Below are 20,516 nucleotides of genomic sequence, written 5' to 3' on the forward strand. Positions count from 1 at the left end.
AACAGGCTGTTCACACTTCTCAACCATCTTTGCATTGGCTGTGTGGAAATAAAGACGACCAGAGGAGAACAGGCGATTTATTCAGAGCTTGCTAAGCCTGGGAGGCGGCCACCTTCATTGAGTTTGGTGGAGACTCAGAGGCAGGCAGTGAAAACAGCGAAGTCTCGAGGCGCGCTCTGATTGGAGGTCGTTGGCATGAGGAAGCAGGAGGCAGGCGAACTAGAAGCGGGGCGTGTGATGTGATTGGTTTGGGGAACATATTTGGCTTTCTCTGATTGGCCCCGAGTTGGAAGCAGGGGCAAAAATTGGGGAAGCGTAGTCAAAGACCAGAGTACTGCTCCTTGTGGGCCGATCCCGGGTTACCCGGGGCCGCTTGCTGCAGGGACTGGGGTCGGAGGTGTGTTCTCACACACGGTCTGGCCATTGTCCTATCCAGTCTGTCTCTCAGCTGGGTGAGACCCAGGTTTTTCTTTTCCCTCGGCCCGGTCAGCTTCCTACCTTCAGTTTTTTCGTTTAGCTTGGAACCAAACAGTGCTCCCGATATTTCTGTTACGTGAAGACATTAGGACATGACAAGTACTTAGGGAACAGATACAGATACACATAAGTAGCTTTCTAGTGAGGGCCAGGCAGGCGGGAGAACGAATCGCCCTCGGCCGCCTTCTGGTTCCTATTTCCAGGAGAAGTGACTCCTCAGCGGCTTTCCCTTCCTATCCAGGAGGCTGGCCCTCTCGGGCCGAGAAGGTCGCAGCCCCGGGCCCCCGCCCGTGCCGTCGCCCCCCTTCCGGCCCCCACTCCCGGGCGCGCGCCGACGCCTCTGGGCCACTAGTTCCGCGCGTTCCTAAACGGAAGCGCGTCTGGAGGGGCTCGGCTGCCCCCCTGCCCCGGGTCCTGCAGCAGCCTCCGCCGCCCGCGGGGGACTTTAGGTCAGCTCTCCCGTCCCCGAGCTGCGACTCGGACGTCTCGTTCTCGGAACGCGTCCTTGCTCGGGAACAGCAGCTCATCCTCTGGTCACAACCCCTGCTTTCCACCTGGCGGGGAGCGAAGGCAGGGCACACTCTTTCCGGCCATCATTCCCCACTCATTTCTCCTCAGCTATGAAAAAGCTAGCTCTCCTTCCCATTCAGAAAGGAATCCGACTTCCCCTTCGAGTCTCAGTCTCTGGGGTCCCCAGTCGGTGTGAGAGCACGGCCATCCATCTTCTCCTCAGGGAGGCTCCCCGGCCCGCATTCCTCCCGTCGCGAAATCGGGGAGGCCGTGACGCCGCGACAAGCGCGGCGGCAGCGGCGGCAGCTGAGCTCTCGCCATTTTGCGTGGAGGAGGAGCCGCGGCCGCCGCCATGCGGACAGGCAGGGGGAGGGGGAGGGGAGGGGGAGGGGCGGCGGGCGAGCGGGGGAGGGGCAGAGCAACCGAGTTAGCTCAGCCCGGGCGGCGACTCCGGCGGCGCCATGAGAGCGGGCAGCGGCGGAGGTAGGGCTGGGCGGCCAGGAGAGCCGGCGGGCGCGGGCAAGGGCAGCCCTGCGGAGCAGCCCCCGGGGCGGGGCGGGGGCGGGGGCGGGAGGAGGAGGCAGAGGCGAGGGGCCGGGTGGGGGCGGGCGGAGGTTTCCGAGGAGGAAGGAGCCGCCGCCATTTTGGGAGCTTCGAGTCAACAATAAAGGACCGAGGGTGCCGAGCGGGAGTGGCCTCGGTGGTAGGACTCGGGCCCGAGCCTCGGGGAGTGGGGTGAGGTGGTGAGGTCGAGGTCAGCGGTGCGGCCGGGGCCGCGGGAAGCCCCTCGGCCGGCGGGGGAGAGGGCGCTCTGAGGCGGAGGCCTGGGGCCTGCCCGGGCCCCGCGGAGGAAGGCGGACGGCTGGCGGCAGCCCTGTGGGGTGGGGGCGCCTGAGAAGAGTCGAATATGGGAATGTCGTGCGCGGCGGGGTCCAGAGAAGGAGCGGGTGAAGTACTCAGAGGAGCTTTGTGGAAGACGAAGGGATGTGGGAGCACAGAGGCGGCAAGGACTTAGGGGGATGGTGGAGGTTATAGGGTACGAGGCGGCCCTATAGGGGGCGGCAGGGATATGCAGTGTCGGAGGGCTGATTTCGGAAGAGGACCCGCTGCTGCTTGCTTGGAATAAGGCCTCGTAGGTCGGTAACAGGAGGGTGCTTATGGAGCCCCCGAGTCGTGAGGGAAAAGGAGGGGCTTTCTCACTTAAGGATTTCTCTTTGGGGCCTTACTGGGGGAGTCCCTATTGTTTCCTACCCGCGGAGTTGGTTCCCTGCTCTTGTGGCGCAGCTGCGATTATAGGGCCCCAGCCCTTTTGTGTTTATGGTCACAGAGGGCTGGCTAGAAGTGTTGGTTTGGGGCGGCGTTTTGGGGAGCAAGAAATTATTGCCCCACAATTACGGGGCTCAAATCTTTGGCTTGTTTCTTTCCCTCATCCTCACTCCCCCTTTTCTCTACCACAGTCCCCTTTTCCCTTCAGTCCCTCCAACTTGCAGACCGAGCTTAGAGAAACTGCGCTGCATTTGCAAACAAAAGCTCTTGTCTGAGATGACGATAGTGTTTTGGGTGTGAAACTGTCAGTTGCTAACTACAATCTGGGAAGTGCTGTAATTAACTCCGCGAGGGGCTCCTCCCAACTAGTCTACGTTTCGTTCGTATTTTTGAAAATGTAGAATGTAACTTGCAAGTCTAAATTGGGAAGGGGTAGGAGGAATATTTCCTTCTCTGAGACAGAAAGCTGCAGTGCAGGTTTCGGTTCAAGTAAGAAGGGAGTAATAGTCACATTTTGGATCCAGGGAGATAAATGGTCTTATGTTAAGAGCTCAGGGACAATAATGATATCTTTTAATCAATCTTTAGAGGTTGCCCTCTTCATCCTCTTAGTGCTTGGCGAACAAGTCTTGTGTAAACTCCGTGGTATTGTTGATCATAATATAAATCTGTCGATACAGGAAACCCATTTACTACCTTGAACTGAAATTAGGTGGCTGGTAACCACGGTCTGCTTAAGGCATCAGATTCTAAGAGACTTAGAAATGTACAGCTTTGTGTATATGATAACCAGGATTTGCTTCTGAGCAACTTTATTTTCATTTTTTAAAAAAGACATAACCAGTTGTCTTTTAGAAAAGATGTATTACTTTGGAATTCTTGGTATTTGGCCAAAAAAAAGAAAAAATCAATAATACGCGCTTTTTTTTTTTGGTAAAAATTTATAAAGGAGTTTAAAAAGAACAAACCCAACAGGAATAGTAGTCCTTATTTTCTGGCCTTTGTAAATTGTTTTTCTTTACTACATTTCAAAATAATTCGATTTGGGGACTAATTAAAAATGGCGGACTTTAGCCAGTTCTTTTTTAAAACAACTGTTTATTAGTACTCTGGGTTTCTTGGAAAGTTTGGTTAAAGTTACTAGTGTGTTTTAGTCTTTCACAGATTTTTTTTTTTTAAACACAGGCAGTTTCCTTTGTGTGTTTTTGTAGATATTTTTAATAACAACATATTTTATGTTAGGATACACTTTTTGAAAAGTGTTATTGAAATGTATGTAGCTAGTAGTTTTTTAGTATTCAGATTTTATTAAGGTAGCTAAAGATTTTTTTTGGCTGTTTCTCAAGTGAAGGATTTTGACATGTAGACATGTCTTTATCTCTTGACTTCTTCAGTTACTGTTTTAAGGGGCAAAATTTAAAAGAAAAAATAATTCATTTTTGTGAAGTTGAACCTCTATGGTTAAAATTCATAAAGGCACAAGTTATTTTTTTCCTGAAAGCATAGTCATAGTGCACTTAATTTCAAGAGTTTGCAGTTGCTGTCAGAAATAGGGGGAAAAAAATGAATTGTCTTGCCTTGTTAGAAGATACGTAGATTTACATTAATAAAATAGTGTGATACTTCATTCAGTTGTAACACAATTAAGTATAATGAATCATTGACTTTTATTCATCAGGAAGGAAACTGAAGGAAGAGATTGCCATTTGACAGCTAATGCTAATTTAATCACAATATCTTTCTACCTAATCTTCTCTGGGTTACTTTGAACTGACAATTTTAAATGTTTGAGATTGGTCTCAGTTGGCTTGGTGGGTTTTTTTGGGTGGTTTTTTTTGTTGTTTTGATTTTTTGTTTTTTGTTTTTTGAGGCAGTCCATCTTTTGTGTCTCTTCCTAGCCTGACTAGTGTTTTGGTCTAAGTACATCTGTATTCTTATTTAATAGAATGATTTCCTCTAAAGGGGTTCTTTTAAAAAGGGAAAGTTTTTTCTAACTTTCCTATGTTTGCTAATTAAACTTTCTCTTTGTTTCAGATTGAAGTGAGTGAATTCAGATCTATAACTCAACCTTGTTAGAGGGCTTTTTAAAAAATAAAAAGTTGATTCGGTGCATGAGAGCAAGTTACTGCTGCTTACCGTTCAGAGACTTACAGGTGCTTGCCTGCATTGCAATAAAGGACTCATATATTGAGCAAGACATATTTATCTCTTCATTTTGGAGAGCCTAATAAACTGTTATTACAGTTTCTCTACTGACTTTCAAAAGTTTTGAAGTTTGAAAGAGACATCTTTACAATTAATACAGCATGAGCACGGCCAGAACAGAGAACCCTGTTATAATGGGTCTGTCCAGTCAAAATGGTCAGCTGAGGGGCCCTGTGAAGCCCAGTGGTGGCCCCGGAGGAGGGGGCACACAGACACAGCAACAGATGAACCAGCTGAAAAATACCAACACAATCAATAATGGCACTCAGCAGCAAGCACAGAGTATGACCACCACTATTAAGTAAGTGTTAGAATGAATAATAAACAGACTTAGAGGAGACCAAGGGGATGTCTTTTTGCTACTTTGTTGTTGACTACTTTAAACCTTATTTTAACCATTTTGTTTGCAAGGAAAAGACAGATGACTGTTTTATGGCGGTTGGGTATTTGCAATTGAATAATGTATTTTTGTCATAATTCAAGTTCATTAACAAAATATAGATAACAGATGGTAATATATTCATTTTGTATACATTACATTACTGTTTGAAACATTTCTGGCATTCATAATGAGCTCAGATTCATCCTGTTTTTTGCCAGTATGGCTTTTTCCCTAGTGTTTTACTGTACCTTACCCTAATTCAAATAGCAGTTAAAGCCAGTTTCAAGTTTTAAGGGTTTTTTTTTTTTTAACTTATTTTAATTAAAGATTTTATTTATTTATTTGACAGAGAGAGATCATAAGTAGGCAGAGAGGCAGGCAGGGGCGGGGGAGGGAGCCTGATGTGGGACTCCATCCCAGGACCCCAAGATCATCTCCTGAGCCGAAGGCTGAGGCTTAACCCACTGAGCCACCCAGGCGCCCCTCAAGTTTTAAGTTTAAAGACTGTCCCAGACATACTCACTGACAGAAAATTTATCCATAACTTTTTTTTTTTTTTAAGGTTATGGAACTTTGGTTTTTTACTTGAAAAAAAATAAGCTTTCTCCTTTTATACACAAGATTACAAGCCATTATATATTCCTAGGGTTTTCAAGATTTTGAACTCTTGGAAATTCATGCAACTGAATAGTTCCAGGCCCCTTTGTTGACTCTAAAAACTTTGTTGCCTCATCTTACTACAGAATATTTTTTCTTTTAAATGTGCTGTCCGTCATCTAAGTGTACACTTTATTTTTTCTTAAAGATTTTATTTATTTGACAGAAATCGCAAGTAGGCAGGCAGAGAGAGAGGGGGAAGCAGGCTCCCCGCTGAGCAGAGCCCAATACGGGGTGACACAAGGCTCCATCCCAGGACCCTGGAATCATGACCCCAGCCGAAGGCAGAGGCCCAACCTACTGAACCACCCAGGCGCCCCTAAGTGTACACTTTAAGTTACTACTGTTAACTATCACTCTAAGATTCAGTTAATAGAAAATTAGCATTGAAGACTTGACCAGGGGCACCTGGGTGGCTCAGTGGGTTAAAGCCTCTGCCTTCAGCTCTGGTCATGATCCCAGGGTCCTGGAATCGAGCCCCGAATCAGGCTCTCTGCTCATCCAGGAGCCTGCTTCCCGCCCCGCCTGCTTCTCCACCTACTTGGTAATCTCTGTCAAATAAATAAATAAAATCTTAAAAAAAAAAAAAAAAGACTCTTGACCCCATTTCACATTTGACTTTTAATATCTAGCCATAGAGATGGATCTGTTCTCTTGAAATCTTCGTATGATGTTGAAACTGGGTCACTGAACTAATGTGTGTTATATTACAACCTAGGTCCTTTCCATGCCTAAAAAGCACTTCTAAAGAGAAGTAGCACTTACAAGCTACCAGAGTATCATATAGATGGTTACTTGAATGTGGTTTGCTAATGACTTCTAAGAGTTAATTTCCATTGGAATTGGTTTGGTCATTGGAAGAATTAGTATTAATATTCTGTTATTGCATTTTCTATTTTTAAGCTTTAATTAGTATAGAAATCAAGAATATTCTCTAAATTGTAGTTTGTCTTTTCAATATATGAAAAAGACTTAGGCTATTTAAACATAAAGCTGTGTTATTTCATTATTTTCTACTTAAATTCTGATTTCAGACAACAGATTTTGCATTTTATTTTTGGTCTGCCTGGGATTAATGGTGGTTTTTATTGTTGTTGTTGTTGTTTTTGTTTTTAACTAACATATAATGTATTATTTGCTTCAGGGGTACAGGTCTGTAAATCATCAGCCTTAAACAATTCACAGCACTCACCACAGCACATACCCTCCCCACCATCCATAACCCAGCCACCCTGTCTTAAGATAAGAGTCTCTTATGGTTTGTCTCAATGGGTTCTTTTTCATTCTGTGGGTTCTTTCAATCTGTTTGTCATAAATAAATAAATAATATTTATTTGTTTATTTAAATCTGTTTGTCATCTCTGGGATCTAGAGCATTCTAGATCCATCACTGTCTTCAGAATTCATTCTAATACTTAGTCTCTGTCACTTACTCCTTTTAAATAGTTTGGGTCCTCCTAAGATTATAAATTCCTTGTGATAAGATTTTCCATTGTATTTCTGCATTTTTATTCACTTTATATTGAATTTGACAATGGCAGGCTGGCATACTAGGATGTAAAGCTGACATTTTTGCTCAGAGACTTTGGTGTGTTAATTATAGGCAGAGTTGAAAGGCTTTGGTACCCTTGAAATTGGGAGCAAATAGTTAGCTGTGTTAGAGTACTTTAAATTATGTGGGACCTACCTTTAAGTAAAATAAGTCCTCATCTTTCTAAATCAAGACTCTCGAGAGGTTTTGGAGGCTCTGATTATGTAAGCGTTGCTATAATGAAATCGTAAAAACTTATTTAAAGATGACACATTTGAAAGCATTATCTGCTTTATTGACCATTTTTTCCCCCATTAGGTGCTTCAGTATTACTTGAGGTTTTTACTTGACCAAAAAGAGAATTTTACTCTTGTTTTCTTGGTTTCAAGCATTCTCAGTTTCAAAAAAAAAAAAAGATTGAGAGATAGTCATTAACAGCTAATACTGAGGGGGTTTTTTGGTTAAGATTATATTTGTTGGGGGGCATAGAGCCAGATACAGGTCTCAATCTGACCATGACCTAAGACCAAGCCAGATGCTTGACCAACTGAGCCACTCAGGCACCCCCTGAGTTCTTATTTTGCCAGGAACTATGCTGAGTGTTTTATGTAAATTACTTGATATAATTCTCAACCCCCTTTATATATGAGAAAATTGGAGGCTTAGAAAAATAACTGCTGCAAAGTCACAAAAATACTGAGTAGTAGAGTCAGAGCTTGGCCTCAAGTCTGAAACTTTGGAGCCCTTGGTTTTAATTAGTCACCAAAAGTTAGAAACTCAGATGCTTTACAGGAGACTGTGCTACATGAAAAGGTACTTGCTTTATCTGAAGGAGTCTGCTGCTTGATTTAAGCCGCCAGTTATTGACCTCTGTCAAACTGTTGACATGCAGAAGTTTGGAACTGGTGTTGCTAAAGCTTCCTTTTTTTTTTTTTTTTTTTTTAAGAAAAGCCTGAATCTGGACGTTATATGAAATCTCCTAATCTTTAAATGTTGGCAACTAATTTAAATTAAAACACACTACTTATATCAAACAAAACACGGTGGTTACCAAGATTGGACAACAGTTGTACTACATATTACACTGCTTCTTTTAAAAGGATGGATGCCTTATTCCCTTCTATTCTTGATTTTTTTTTATCCTCTCTAGATTGTTCTTTTGTAAGAAGAGCAGTTTTCCTAATGCTGTTTATTTCTGTTAACTATATTTCAAAGTAAATGGCAGTATATTAAACTTACTGTGCTTTTTAGAACTTAATTATAATTAATTATGGTGAATCATCTTTGTATTATTAGAATAGCGATACTATGAATTCTCATGCCTCAATTTTATTATATTCTCCATAGACCTGGTGATGACTGGAAAAAGACTTTAAAACTCCCTCCAAAGGATCTAAGAATCAAAACTTCGGTAAGTTGATTGTAAAATTCAAGTGGAAAAATGGTGTGGAAACTCTAAAAGTGAAGTTGCTAATTATAACAATAGGCACTGTGTGTTTACACTTAGTTTGAAGTGGTTGAAATTGTATGGATCATATATCATGAATTGCCAAAAATTTTCGCCTTTTGGAGGAATTACATTAATATAATAATGTGTATCTGTATATTCAATACTGTATTTATACATCTGTATATTTTATCTAATTTATGGAGTATTTTCATGGTTTGCAAGACATTTTCTCAAAATTCTCTTATGCCCCTAGAAGTACAGTAAGATTCAGGTTAGGTATTATCCTTATTTTGTGGATGAGGACAAGAAAGTTGAGAGATTCGTTCTCTTAGCCCAGTGTTCCCAACTGGGGGTGATTTTTGTCCCTTAGTGGTGATTTAGCAGTAGCTAGAGACATTTGATTATCAACGGCTTGTTTGGTTTTTTTAATAAAGATTTTATTTATTTATTTATTTGACAGAGAGATCACAAGTAGGTGGGGGTAGCGGGGAGCAGGCTCCCTGCTGAGCAGAGCGCCCCATGCAGGGCTGGAGCCCAGGACCCTGAGGTCATGACCTGAGCCGAAGGCAGAGGCTTTACCCACTGGAACTACCCAGGCGCCCCAGTTATCACAGCTTGTTGAACTCCACTTCCGAGGATGCTGCAGGATGGCGCCTTATGAAAGAGAATTTTCTGGCCCAGTGTCAATAATGCTAAGTTTGAGAAATCTTTATTTAGAATAGGATATTTGCAGGCAGTGAGTGGTGGAGCAGAGTTTGACTTCACCTCTTGCTATTTGTAATTGAAAGCGTGATACTTACATAGAAATAATAGTACTCAACCAGTCCTCAGAAGAATATGACCACAGGGTGGCCTTTCCCCAACAATTTTTAAGTGGCCTGTGTGTGTTAAAGAGTGGTTATTCCTTAGGAATACTTGAAATATAGATCAAGACAACTCATTTGCGTATGTTTATATTTTAAATGGGATAGAGGAAGAATAAGTCTCTCAAACAAACTTTCTTTAGTAACCGCCAAAGGAACACAGTTGCACTTCATTTTGTTGTTTTGTTTATTTGACTAGGATGTGACCTCCACAAAAGGAAATGAGTTTGAAGATTACTGTTTGAAACGGGAGTTATTGATGGGAATTTTTGAAATGGGCTGGGAAAAGCCATCTCCTATTCAGGTACGTTCTCCCGTTTCATCCACTTGTGATGTAATGTTTTAAGTCAAGCATTCCATACTTTTTGATCTGTGTGAATGGTAAAATTAGTATTTTTCTCGTGTATACATGTGCACCTACACACTTTTTCTGAACCTTTTAAAGAAAAGTCCGAAAATCATGGCCTTTACCTTTAAACATTTCAGTGTGCATTTCTTAAGAAATGGGATTTTTTTTCTTTTTTGAGTAAGCTCTATGCCCAACATGGAGCTTGAACTCAAGACCCTGGGAGCAAGAGTTACATGCTGTACCAACTGAGCCAGCAAGGTGCCCCTGGGGATATTTTCTTGTCTAACCATAGTACAAGTGTAAACATAGTACAGTGTTAAATTTGGTCAATTTAACATTAATACAGTATTACTATCTTATCTGTTATTTGTATTCTAATTTTTAAATGACCCCAGAATGTCCCTTATAGCATTTTTTTTTTCTTTTCTGTACAGAATACCTCCTAAGATCAGGTATTGCATTAGTTAGTTATATCTCTAACCTCTTTTAGTTGTGAGCATTTCCCTAGTCTTTTTTTGATCTTTTATGACATTGACATTAAAAAATACAGCCCTTTTTTCCTAATAGAATATTCCTCATTTTGGGTTTGTGCTCTGTCTCCACGTGATTAGCCTCAAGTTACTCATTCTTAGTCAAACTACTGCAGAAGTTATGTTATGGCCTTTCAGGCTACCACATTTGAAGGTATTCACAGTGTCCATATAGTTTTCATTGATGAATTTAATTTTCATTATTGTCTCAAGGTGGTGTCTGATCTTCCTACTGTATAATTAATGCTTTCCCCATCCTTCCCTTGAAACTAATGAGTAGTCTGTGGGAACTTTAAGACCATGCTGATATCTTACTCTTCCACCAAAATTTCTTCCTAGTCTTCGCATCCATTGTTGATGATTTGATCTTTACTCTGATAGATTATGATGAGTTAACCAGTGCTAGCTAGCACTCCTTCCACATTTGGCCTTGTAAAGAAGAGCCTTCCCTGGGGTACCTGGGTAACTTATTTGGTTAAGCAACTGCCTTCGGCTCAGGTCATGATCCTGGATTCCTGGGATAGAGTCCCACATCGGGCTCCCTTCTCCCACTAATCCTCCCCTTTTGTGCTCTCTCTCAAACAAACAAAATCTCTTAAAAAAAAGCCTTCCCTATCTCTTCATGTATTTGTATATTATCAGTGTGGACTCAAAATCCCCCCCCCCCGCCAAGTGGTATTTTTGTGGCCAAATTGTCTCTTTTTTGGCCATTGTGAGCTCCATGAAGCTGGTCCCTGTGTATTTATAATGTATGCACACTTGTTTTTTTCCTGACAGACTGGTTTTTTTAGAGCAATATTAAGTTCACAGCAGTTGAGCAGAAAATAGAGATTTCCCTTAAACTGGGTCCCCACTCATGCATAACCTCTATTAACATCCTTCGCAAGAATGATGCATCTTTTACAACTAGAGGAACCTCAGTTAACATTATCCAAAGTTCGTAATATATATTAGGGTCCACTCTTGGTGTTGTACATTCTGTGGGTTTGAACAAACGTGTGATGACATGTACTCATCATTGATATCAGGCAGAGTAGTTTTACTGCCCTAAAAATCCTCTGTGCTCTGCCTGTTCACTCCTCACCTCCCTTACCCCTTTATTTTTCTTGAGTACTTCTTTTTTGGCATATCATGATGCTGAGCCTGTCTGTACCTGTCTTGTCCCAGCCTTGGAATCAGCCATTTCTCCAAGGAGCCCTGCTTAGTGGGGTAGTAGTATTAGAGACTTAAATCTGAGTACATTCTTTGCTCCTTGGCCCTTTCAGTGACTAGAACAAGGAAATACCTGTGTGTGTGTGGGCACGTACATGTAGACATAAACATGCATGTTAAAACTGTTAAACCCAAGCTGTAATAAGGACAGACCCGATGACATCGTTGAGTACTTTTTCATTGAGCAAACCTGTACCGAGTGACCTAGACTGCAGATGTTTTTATGAACAAGACAGGATTTCTGCCTTCACAGTCATGGGGTTAAAATAGCTAATCATACAGATAATTTCAGTGTGATATGATGAGCCCCTTTCTCGTTGAAATTGCATATATATGTGGCCATTAGAGGAAGACAGAATAACCTAGAGGTGATCCATATTCCAAGCAGAGAATAACTGGGATAATGGTTGTTTAGGGGTTTTTATCTTTGTGTGCCTTTGTGGACAAACTAAAGTTTATTATGGCTGAGAAAGTGTCAAGATTATATACATCACCAGATAGGCAGTTTGAGTGCAAATATTAAAAATATTTTGGAAATTTATTTTTTTGTTATGTAGTTCATGTTAATCCATTTTATTTACAGGGGTGAAAAGTTTTATGAGAGTCTTCTACTGTAGGGACTAGATCATTCAATTTGTATCTCTAGTACTTAGCGAAGTAGATGGCAGGAAATCGGCCTTCAGATGTTCAGTGGTGGTTAGAATGCTTTGAAATCATGGTTGACATGTCTGCAGGTTAACTTTGTCTATAGAACTATTGAAGAACTAGTCTGGGCAGACTGCCCAGGTCCAGTCCCAACTCCAGTCCTTTATAAGTTGATTATTTTGAGTTATCTCTCTAAGCCTTAGTTTCCTGGCCTGTAAAGTTGTTAGGATATTATTTATCATAGAGGAGTTGTGAAGATTAAATGAGGTAGTACATTTTAGTATGCTTTGTATAGTGCCTTGTAGATGATAAATGCTCTGTAATTGTTTTAGGTACCTATTCCATACAGTAGTTTTATCAAAAAAGGAGATAGGGAGGCAGGAAGGAATAAATGCCCCTGCCTTCCTTAAAAAAAGGATTGGTTCATTCATAGCAAACTTAATTCATTCTTTTTTTAAAGATTTTATTTATGGGGTAGGGGACAGTGGGAGAAAGAGAAACCCAAGCAGACTCTGCACTGAGCACAGAGCCCCATGTGGGGCTCGATTCCACGACACCAAGATCACGACCCAAGTCAGACACAAAATCAACTGTGTCATCCAGCTGACTTCATTCTTTTTTTTTTTTTTTAAGGTTTTATTTATTTATTTGACAGACAGAGATCACAAGTAGGCAGAGAGAGAGAGAGAGGAGGAAGCAGGCAGAGAGCCCGCTGAGCAGAGAGCCCGGTGCGGGGCTCGATCCCAGAACCCTGGGATCATGACCGGAGCTGAAGGCAGAGGCTTTAACCTGCTGAGCCACCCAGGCGCCCCAAGCTGACTTCATTCTTAATGGACCTTTGCTGACTCCTGTTTTCCACCTTTGTATTAAAATTTAAAATTGGCTTTGTTATTTGCACTTTTAGTATTAGTATAATATATGGGCAGTTATCTTTCCAGTCACTTAACCAATCTCACATTTAGCTTTTTTGGTGAAGTAGAAATAATAATCTCCCTCACATGGTTTTTGTGAGGATTAAATGTAACTAAAACAATGTTGTGAAATAGCAAAGCAGTGTACAAGTACAAAGTATTATTTTATTTTTTTTTTTTTAAGATTTTATTTATTTATTTGACAGGGAGAGTTCACAGTAGACAGAGAGACAGGCAGAGAGAGAGAGAGAAACAGGCTCCCTGCTGAGCAGAGATTCCCGATGCGGGACTCGATCCCAGGATCCTGAGATCATGACCTGAGCCGAAGGCAGCGGCTTAACCCACTGAGCCACCCAGGCGCCCACAAAGTATTATTTTAGATATCTAAGACCACCATTCACATTGTCTTTTTCTCACTATTATTTTGCCCAAAAATCTATGGAAAACACAAGATGTTCCTTAGAACTATTCAGTGTAATAAACCATAAATGTTAGGATTTTAGAACCCCTGTAGTGAAATCTAACCTCATGACTGGCTGCCCTCTATTTATTCTCTTCTTATATGCGGTCTCTCCTTGCCTTCCGGTTGTTTTTAAGGTGTTCTTTTCCATAGTACTTAGTTTACAGTTTTACACAGGCATTTTTTCCCCCCAAATATTGAAGAAGCCTTCTTGATCAGATGGTGGGTGTCCTCTGTATTTGAATTTTCTTTGAGGTGAAATTTTATTGATTATAAGATTATTGGACAATGAAGCACTTAATTATATTCTCCATAAAGAATATTTTACACTGATAGGCTGGAACCAGACGTACTACAGCTTGCCCCCACACATCTTTCTTTGGTGTAGCCATCTGTGACTCTAGTTCTAGTTCTGAATGCTGTGCCCCATAGCTAGCATAAATCTGCCACTGTAAAGCATAGCTTTATAGGAGCACAGACTTCTTTGGAAGGTGTAAGAACCTACTGTTTTATTCTGCTTAACATTATGAAACCTTACAGAGTTGACCTTTGAACAATAAGGTTTTGAATTGCGTGGTTCCACTTATACACAGATTTTTTATGGTACTGTAAATGTGTCTTCCTTACGATTTTCTTAATATTTTTTTCTCTAACTTTATTTATACCTAACATACAAAATGTGTGACTATTTACGTTAATCAGTGAGGCTTCCAGTCAGCAGTAGGCTATTAGTTAAGTTTTAGAGGAGTCAAAAGTTGCATGTGGATTCTTAATTGTGTGGGATGTCAGTACCCCTAACCCCCACATTCAGGGGTCAGCTGTATTAACTTTGAGATGATTGAAAATGGTAACTCTGACTGCTTCCAGACCCTAGGCAGACCTTTTGAAGACTTTTTTGGTAAGATAATGATGAAATGGCAGTTAGTCCACTATTGAGGGAAACATGGGAGTTCCTTACTGTTGGCAAAAAAATTTCTTATTAGGTCAAGGATCTCAACTATTTTGAGAAATTATTTTGTCAACCAGGTGTAATAAGTTTTAATTAAGAATTAATAGCTTATTGTTGATAGTTAGGAATTACAGCATTCTTAATCCTTTGTAAATGATTTCTCTTGCTAACGTGGATTTCTTAGAATTATAGGAATTGTTTTTCAGAATTTGCAAGAAAAAAAATCTAAATGCATTTACTCATTAGTTACTGTGGTAAAACTGGGGTGTGTTCCTTAAGTTAGAGATGTTTTTGAAATTATTATCTTCCAAATGCTTTTTTCTGGGCAGCAGTAGATACCTGTGATAACCATTGCTATCTCCTCTACCATACTCATACTATTTTTCCCGCTAAAATTAAGATTCTTAAGGTCAGCTGACCCTCAGAAACAACTACCTAAAAGCAGCTAATAGGGCAGTTTTCAGCTTTTTTCGGTACCACACTTCTGTCAAATGCCTCTCAGTACTAGGAAATTGGAAGGTATACTCTGCTTTAGTTGTAGGCAGCAAACCATCTTGGGCTGACTTTAGCAAAGGGGAATTTATTGAAAGAATATCGCAGGAGTTCACTAGAGTGAGAAAAGTCACACTTGGAATTGACCAAGGACTGAGGCAGTTCTGAAGGGCTTGGAAATTGTTACAGTATCTACTATAACAATTTAAAATTGTTAGAGGATCTCCTATAACAATTTAAATTCTTAGAAGAGAGCATGGAGCTGGCCTGGGTTCAGTTGATGTCTCCTGTTTAGCTGGAGAGGTTACCTAGACACCCCACCGGGTGGGGTGGGGACATGTAATTCCTCAAAAGAAATTTGGGGTGCTAGGGAAGGTGGATCCTAGGGTAACCGAAACAACAGATAACTTAGTGGGTCATTTCCACCTTAATGGTGGAACATGGCCTTGGAGAGGTAAGGTGGCAGAATCAGACCTTTTGGGGTTGTCATGGTTTTGGTAACTTGACTAAGATGCAAATCACACAATTTATACATTTAAAGTATACAATCCAGTGGTTTTTAGTGTATTCACAGTTGTGCAGATTAATTTTAGAACACTTTTTTCACCCTAAAAAGAAAGTATTTTAGCAGTCACCTCTCATTTTCCCCTAGCCCTAACCAACCATTCATCTCCATGAATTTGCCTGTTCTGGACATTTCATATAAATGGAGACATACATTGTTTTTTGTGAGTGATTTCTTTGACTTAGCATTTTTTAGGGTTCATCCATGTTCTAGCATGTATTAGTACTTCTTTCCTTTGTATTGCGGAATAATAATTCCATTGTATGGCTGTACCACCTGTGGTTTATCAATCAGTTGATAGGGTTGTTTCCACTGCTAGCCATTTTGAATACTGCTGTGAACATTCACATAACATGTTTTTGTGTGGGAATGTTTTTATTATAAAACAAAAATACCTAACTTGAAAGGATGTAAATAAAAGTATCTGGGTGCCCAGCAGACAGTTTTTAAAGGTTTTTGCTTCCTCCTCCTCTGTTTTCTCCCTGGTAGCTCCCATGATTTCCTCTTGGGTTTCACAGTTGTCTGAGCCTGACTTGAATTCTCTTTCATTGTATTACCTGATTTTTCTGGCGGATAGTAGTAAGATACAGTGTGGATGTGTTGAATTCAATGACTGCTACTGCTGATCATAATGGTCACTATATGGGACAAACTATCAGTGTATCTTAACTTGGAGACTAGCTTGCTTACTTTGTTTAAAAAAAAAAAAGAAAGAAAAAGCCTATCTTTAAACAGTTTCTGTAGAGCATAAACCCTATCAGAGAGTGCAAGGGAATAGAATTTAGTGGCCTTAATCTGAGTTAGAAGGTGAACCCAAAATGGGAAATTAGGATACCCTTAAGCTAATTCTCACCTGCCTCACTTCATTCAAAAGTTTATTTTAAAGAACCTGACTTAAGTCATTTGGAGGCCCTTGGAGACCACCTAGACTTTTATTCTGTTACAGAACTGAGTAGTGTGCTTAGTAGCCTATTTAAAAACCATGGAAAAGGGCGCCTGGGTGGCTCGGTGGGTTAAGCGATTGCCTTTGCCACAGGTCATGATCCCGAAGTCCCAGGATGGAGTCCCACATTGGGCTCCCAGCTCCATGGGGAGTCTGCTTCTCCCTCTGACCTTCTCCTTTCGCTCTCTCTCAAATAAATAAAAATAAGATCTTAAAAAACACAGAAGAAAATGAATCCAAGGGGGTAATAAGCCCCCAGAGCAACGTAGATTAACAGAGTTGACTCAAAGTAGGAATGAAGAGATTAAGACCAAAGGGTCAAAGCCAAGGATTTTTTTCTTTGACCTGCTTTATTATAATAAGCAGACTGTTTAATGCTGGTGATAGGAACAGAGGGTAACCATGTTGTTACTGGACCATATTTACAGTTCTGGGAGCTGTGTTTTCTTTTTCTGGTCATAGGGAACCCATCTGACCCCTTTGATCCATTCTTTAATTAATTAATTTATTTTCCTTTGATGCATTCTAAGTAGGATGATTATTAGATATTCCTATAATAATGATTTTAAACTGTTAGAGATAGTTCTTTTGGTCATTAGCTTAGACATGGAACTGATTGTTACAGTGATTATAAACCTCTTTCCTAACTTTTCTGGTTTTATAAATTAAAATTAAAAATTTTAGTTTCAGAAATTGAAATGTTCTTATTCTTCCCTCTTTATATCTATTCTATGTATATATGTATATGTGTATTCAATTTTCAGTAATTTGGGGGAATCCTTTGCTGTTGTTTAGGTAACTTGTCCTAATAGGAAATGTTATCCTTGCAAAACACATATGACAAAGTAAGCTAAATGTGAAAATGAAAAGTCACTCTCTGATATGACCATGGATTAAGATAACTGGAATAGAATTGAGCCTCCAGTTGAGTACATTTCAGGACAGAGAAGTTGAATATAAGTCACTGACATTGTAATCTTATATGATAGTATAAATCAGATAGGACTTAAAAATTAAACTTTGCCAATCAATTCCTATTTTTTGCAAGGATGAGTTGTCAAAACTGTGATTTTTCATTGTGGTTAAATTGGTTTACTTTTCTCAGAATGTATGGTCTTTCCTTCGTATTGTTTGTGCCATTTTCTTCTCCCAGTTTTACATTGTGAAAGGTCCTTCACTTTTTTTTCCTGTTTATTCAAGTCTTGTTTGTGTCCCCCTGGGTTCCTCTTCATTTGTTTTCTTTGTTGTAGATGCCCACTCCCTTAGTCCTACACATTCTCAACACATGCAAATCCATATCGTTTTTATGACGTTGGGATATAGTTTAATAATACACTATAAGCAGTTCTCATAAATATTGGTTGATAATGATGGTGAGCTTGACTGGTAATTTACTTGGCCTCTACCTATTCTTACACAAATGTGGGACGCTTGAAAGCCATATCAAAGAGGTATACTTCCATTATATATTTTTTTTTAATTTATTTTTTATTTTTTTTTAAAGATTTTATTTATTTATTTGACAGAGAGAAATCACAAGTAGTCGGAGAGGCAGGCAGAGAGAGAGAGAGGAGGAAGCAGGCTCCCTGCTGAGCAGAGAGCCCAATGCGGGACTCGATTCCAGGACCCTGAGATCACGACCTGAGCCGAAGGCAGCGGCTTAACCCACTGAGCCACCCAGGCGCCCCCTTCCATTATATTTTAGAGAATAATTTACTTATGTACTGTTTTTATTCACAAGTAATTTGCATTTTCTTGTCTCTTAGGAGGAGAGCATTCCCATTGCTTTATCTGGTAGGGATATCTTAGCTAGAGCAAAAAATGGAACAGGCAAGAGCGGTGCCTACCTCATTCCCTTACTTGAACGGCTAGACCTGAAGAAGGACAATATACAAGGTTAGTTTGTTAAAACTAAAAATGGCAGTTTTACTTTACAGGTATGTGGAAGATATTACCATCTTTTTTTTGAATTTACATAATATGTGGTTAGTATTTACCTTTTCTTTTCACGGCTTGTGGCCCAGTTGTCTTATAAAATACCCAGCTTTTCTAAAAAGATTGTTAGTTTTCAGAGGGGTTTTACATAGCACCCAGTTTTGATAGTATTCCAGTGAAATAGGCAAGATAGGTATTGGCTTATAGATAAGAAAGCAAGAATCATAAAGTTATCTGACTTTGCTACTTACAAACTGTAGAACTGAGTTGTTTCTTGGGACACCAACATGTCTACAAGAGCTCATGTACTTTTTCTTCTATAAAGCCTTGTGGTTTTAAGAGCTTAGGAAGTAGGAAGAAACAAGTTTGCATAGTTTTATGCAGAGTAAGCTAACATTTAAATTTTGATCTCTAAAGCTTTTTTTGAAATTTTCATAAATTGATCTTGATCTGTAATGATCATTTCTCCTGTCTTCTTTTTACCTACATGCATATGATGTAAATGGAACCTGGGCAGCAGGAGTTCTTAGTCAGGTGTTTAGTGAATCCCTTACTGAAATATTAAATTAATAAACTTTGAGGTAATGGTTGCCAAGGCAAAGAACCCTTTAAAGGTTTGTAACTAAGGAGTACCAGGTTTATAAAGCTGTGCTGCTCAGGAAAAGTCCAAAGCTAGAACACTGTAATAGGTTCTCTCTCTCTTTTTTTTTTATTTTCTTTCTTTTCTTTTCTTTCTTTTTTTTTTTTTTTTTGGTAAAGGAGATTTACTTTTTTCACTTTTCAGAATTAGGCTTATTATGATTCAACTTTTTAGAATGTCCTGAGTGTCTAGATTGCAAGGGCCAGTATTTCTGTAGCTTATTTTACACCCTTAAAATATGTTTCTTTTTTGTCTTTTCCAGCAATGGTGATTGTTCCCACTAGAGAACTTGCTCTACAGGTCAGTCAAATTTGCATCCAGGTCAGCAAGCACATGGGAGGGGCCAAAGTGATGGCAACCACAGGAGGAACCAATTTACGGGATGACATAATGAGGCTTGATGACACAGGTAGGGAATGACTGATACAATGTAGCCTAGCTATTCAAGTGTAATTGCAGACATGGGTGTTTCCTGAACTTCACTAAAAATCGTTAAGAATTAAGGACCAGAAACACTGCCATAGAAAAATGAATAAAGGAAATGACCATTTCATTGGAGAAAAAAGATAAATTGATAGTAATTGAAAGGATAGTTAATCTTGCTGATAATTTTTTAATATAAATAAAAATAGTTTGATACTGTATCCAGCTGGGAAAGCTAAAAAATATTAGTAACCAATAATAAGTTTGAGAAGAAATAGGCTGTCTTGAAGCTTGAGGGTATAAATTGATATGATATTTATGGAGGATTTCACAAGCTTGAAATCCCCTTATGTAAAATAATACATAAAGTTTGAGTTAAAATTTTATATATATATGATTATCATTTGGTAAATTACTATGTGCTTCATACTGCACATTTAATTAAAATGGTTATCTCATTTCATCCTTTTAACAATCTTCTGAAGACCATTACTGTAGTTCAGAGGCAAACAACTGTATGTGAGATGTCTGGTATGTCTTTGTTATTCATTGGGGATAATTTTTAAGACAAGTATTCCCCCTTATTTGGAGCAGATGGTTTGGCAATCTATTAGCCTGCCCCATGTAGCAGTGAAACAAACAAGTATTCTCTTACCAACCTAAGATGAAATGAAAATTCTTATCTTAAAACACATCCCTGCCTGTTTGTATTATTCCTACCCCTACAATTTTCTGATAAAATATGTATAATAAACCTTTACTGTATCCTCTTTGCCCAAGCTAAAATGAATGAGAATATATATATATATATATATATTCTAATCTTTTGTAGTGCACGTGGTGATAGCTACCCCTGGAAGAATCCTGGATCTTATCAAGAAAGGAGTAGCAAAAGTTGATCATGTCCAGATGATAGTATTGGATGAGGTAATGTCTCTTCATTTGTAAAGTGCTGTTCTGTGCTTTGTTTATAACTTCCAGTGAATAAAGCAAAAGCTCTTTGTATTTGTGAATCTCTAGTAAGTGCATGATTCTTGTCAATTCAAACTAATTCGCTTATTATAAAACATGTTTTGCCCATTAAAGGCAATAGATGGTAGGCATTTGTAGGAGTAGTTCAG

At 39.8% G+C, this 20,516-nt stretch overlaps 1 protein-coding gene across 5 annotated transcripts in view; it reads left to right on the forward strand.

Moving 5' to 3' along the window:
- Nucleotides 1-1,367: 1,367 nt before the first annotated feature.
- The window catches only part of DDX6 (DEAD-box helicase 6), a 33,396-nt gene continuing 14,247 nt past the window's right edge, over nt 1,368-20,516 (forward strand). For 2 of the 5 annotated variants that reach the window (XM_013054947.2, XM_004749969.2), the window contains exons 1-7: nt 1,581-1,690; nt 4,288-4,759; nt 8,376-8,439; nt 9,541-9,645; nt 18,164-18,293; nt 19,235-19,381; nt 20,228-20,322. In XM_013054947.2, coding sequence (XP_012910401.1) covers nt 4,560-4,759; nt 8,376-8,439; nt 9,541-9,645; nt 18,164-18,293; nt 19,235-19,381; nt 20,228-20,322 — 741 coding nt within the window. In that variant the 5' untranslated portion in view covers nt 1,581-1,690; nt 4,288-4,559. Of the gene's footprint in view, nt 1,471-1,580; nt 1,723-1,753; nt 2,124-4,287; nt 4,760-8,375; nt 8,440-9,540; nt 9,646-18,163; nt 18,294-19,234; nt 19,382-20,227; nt 20,323-20,516 lie in introns of those variants that run through there. The other 3 variants (XM_045080451.1, XM_013054946.2, XM_004749970.3) reach the window with 3 other exon arrangements.

The sequence above is a fragment of the Mustela putorius genome, unplaced genomic scaffold (genome assembly GCF_011764305.1).
Source record: "Mustela putorius furo isolate JIRA1106 unplaced genomic scaffold, ASM1176430v1.1 tig00000460_pilon_pilon_pilon, whole genome shotgun sequence".
NCBI classification, from domain to species: Eukaryota; Metazoa; Chordata; class Mammalia; order Carnivora; family Mustelidae; genus Mustela; species Mustela putorius.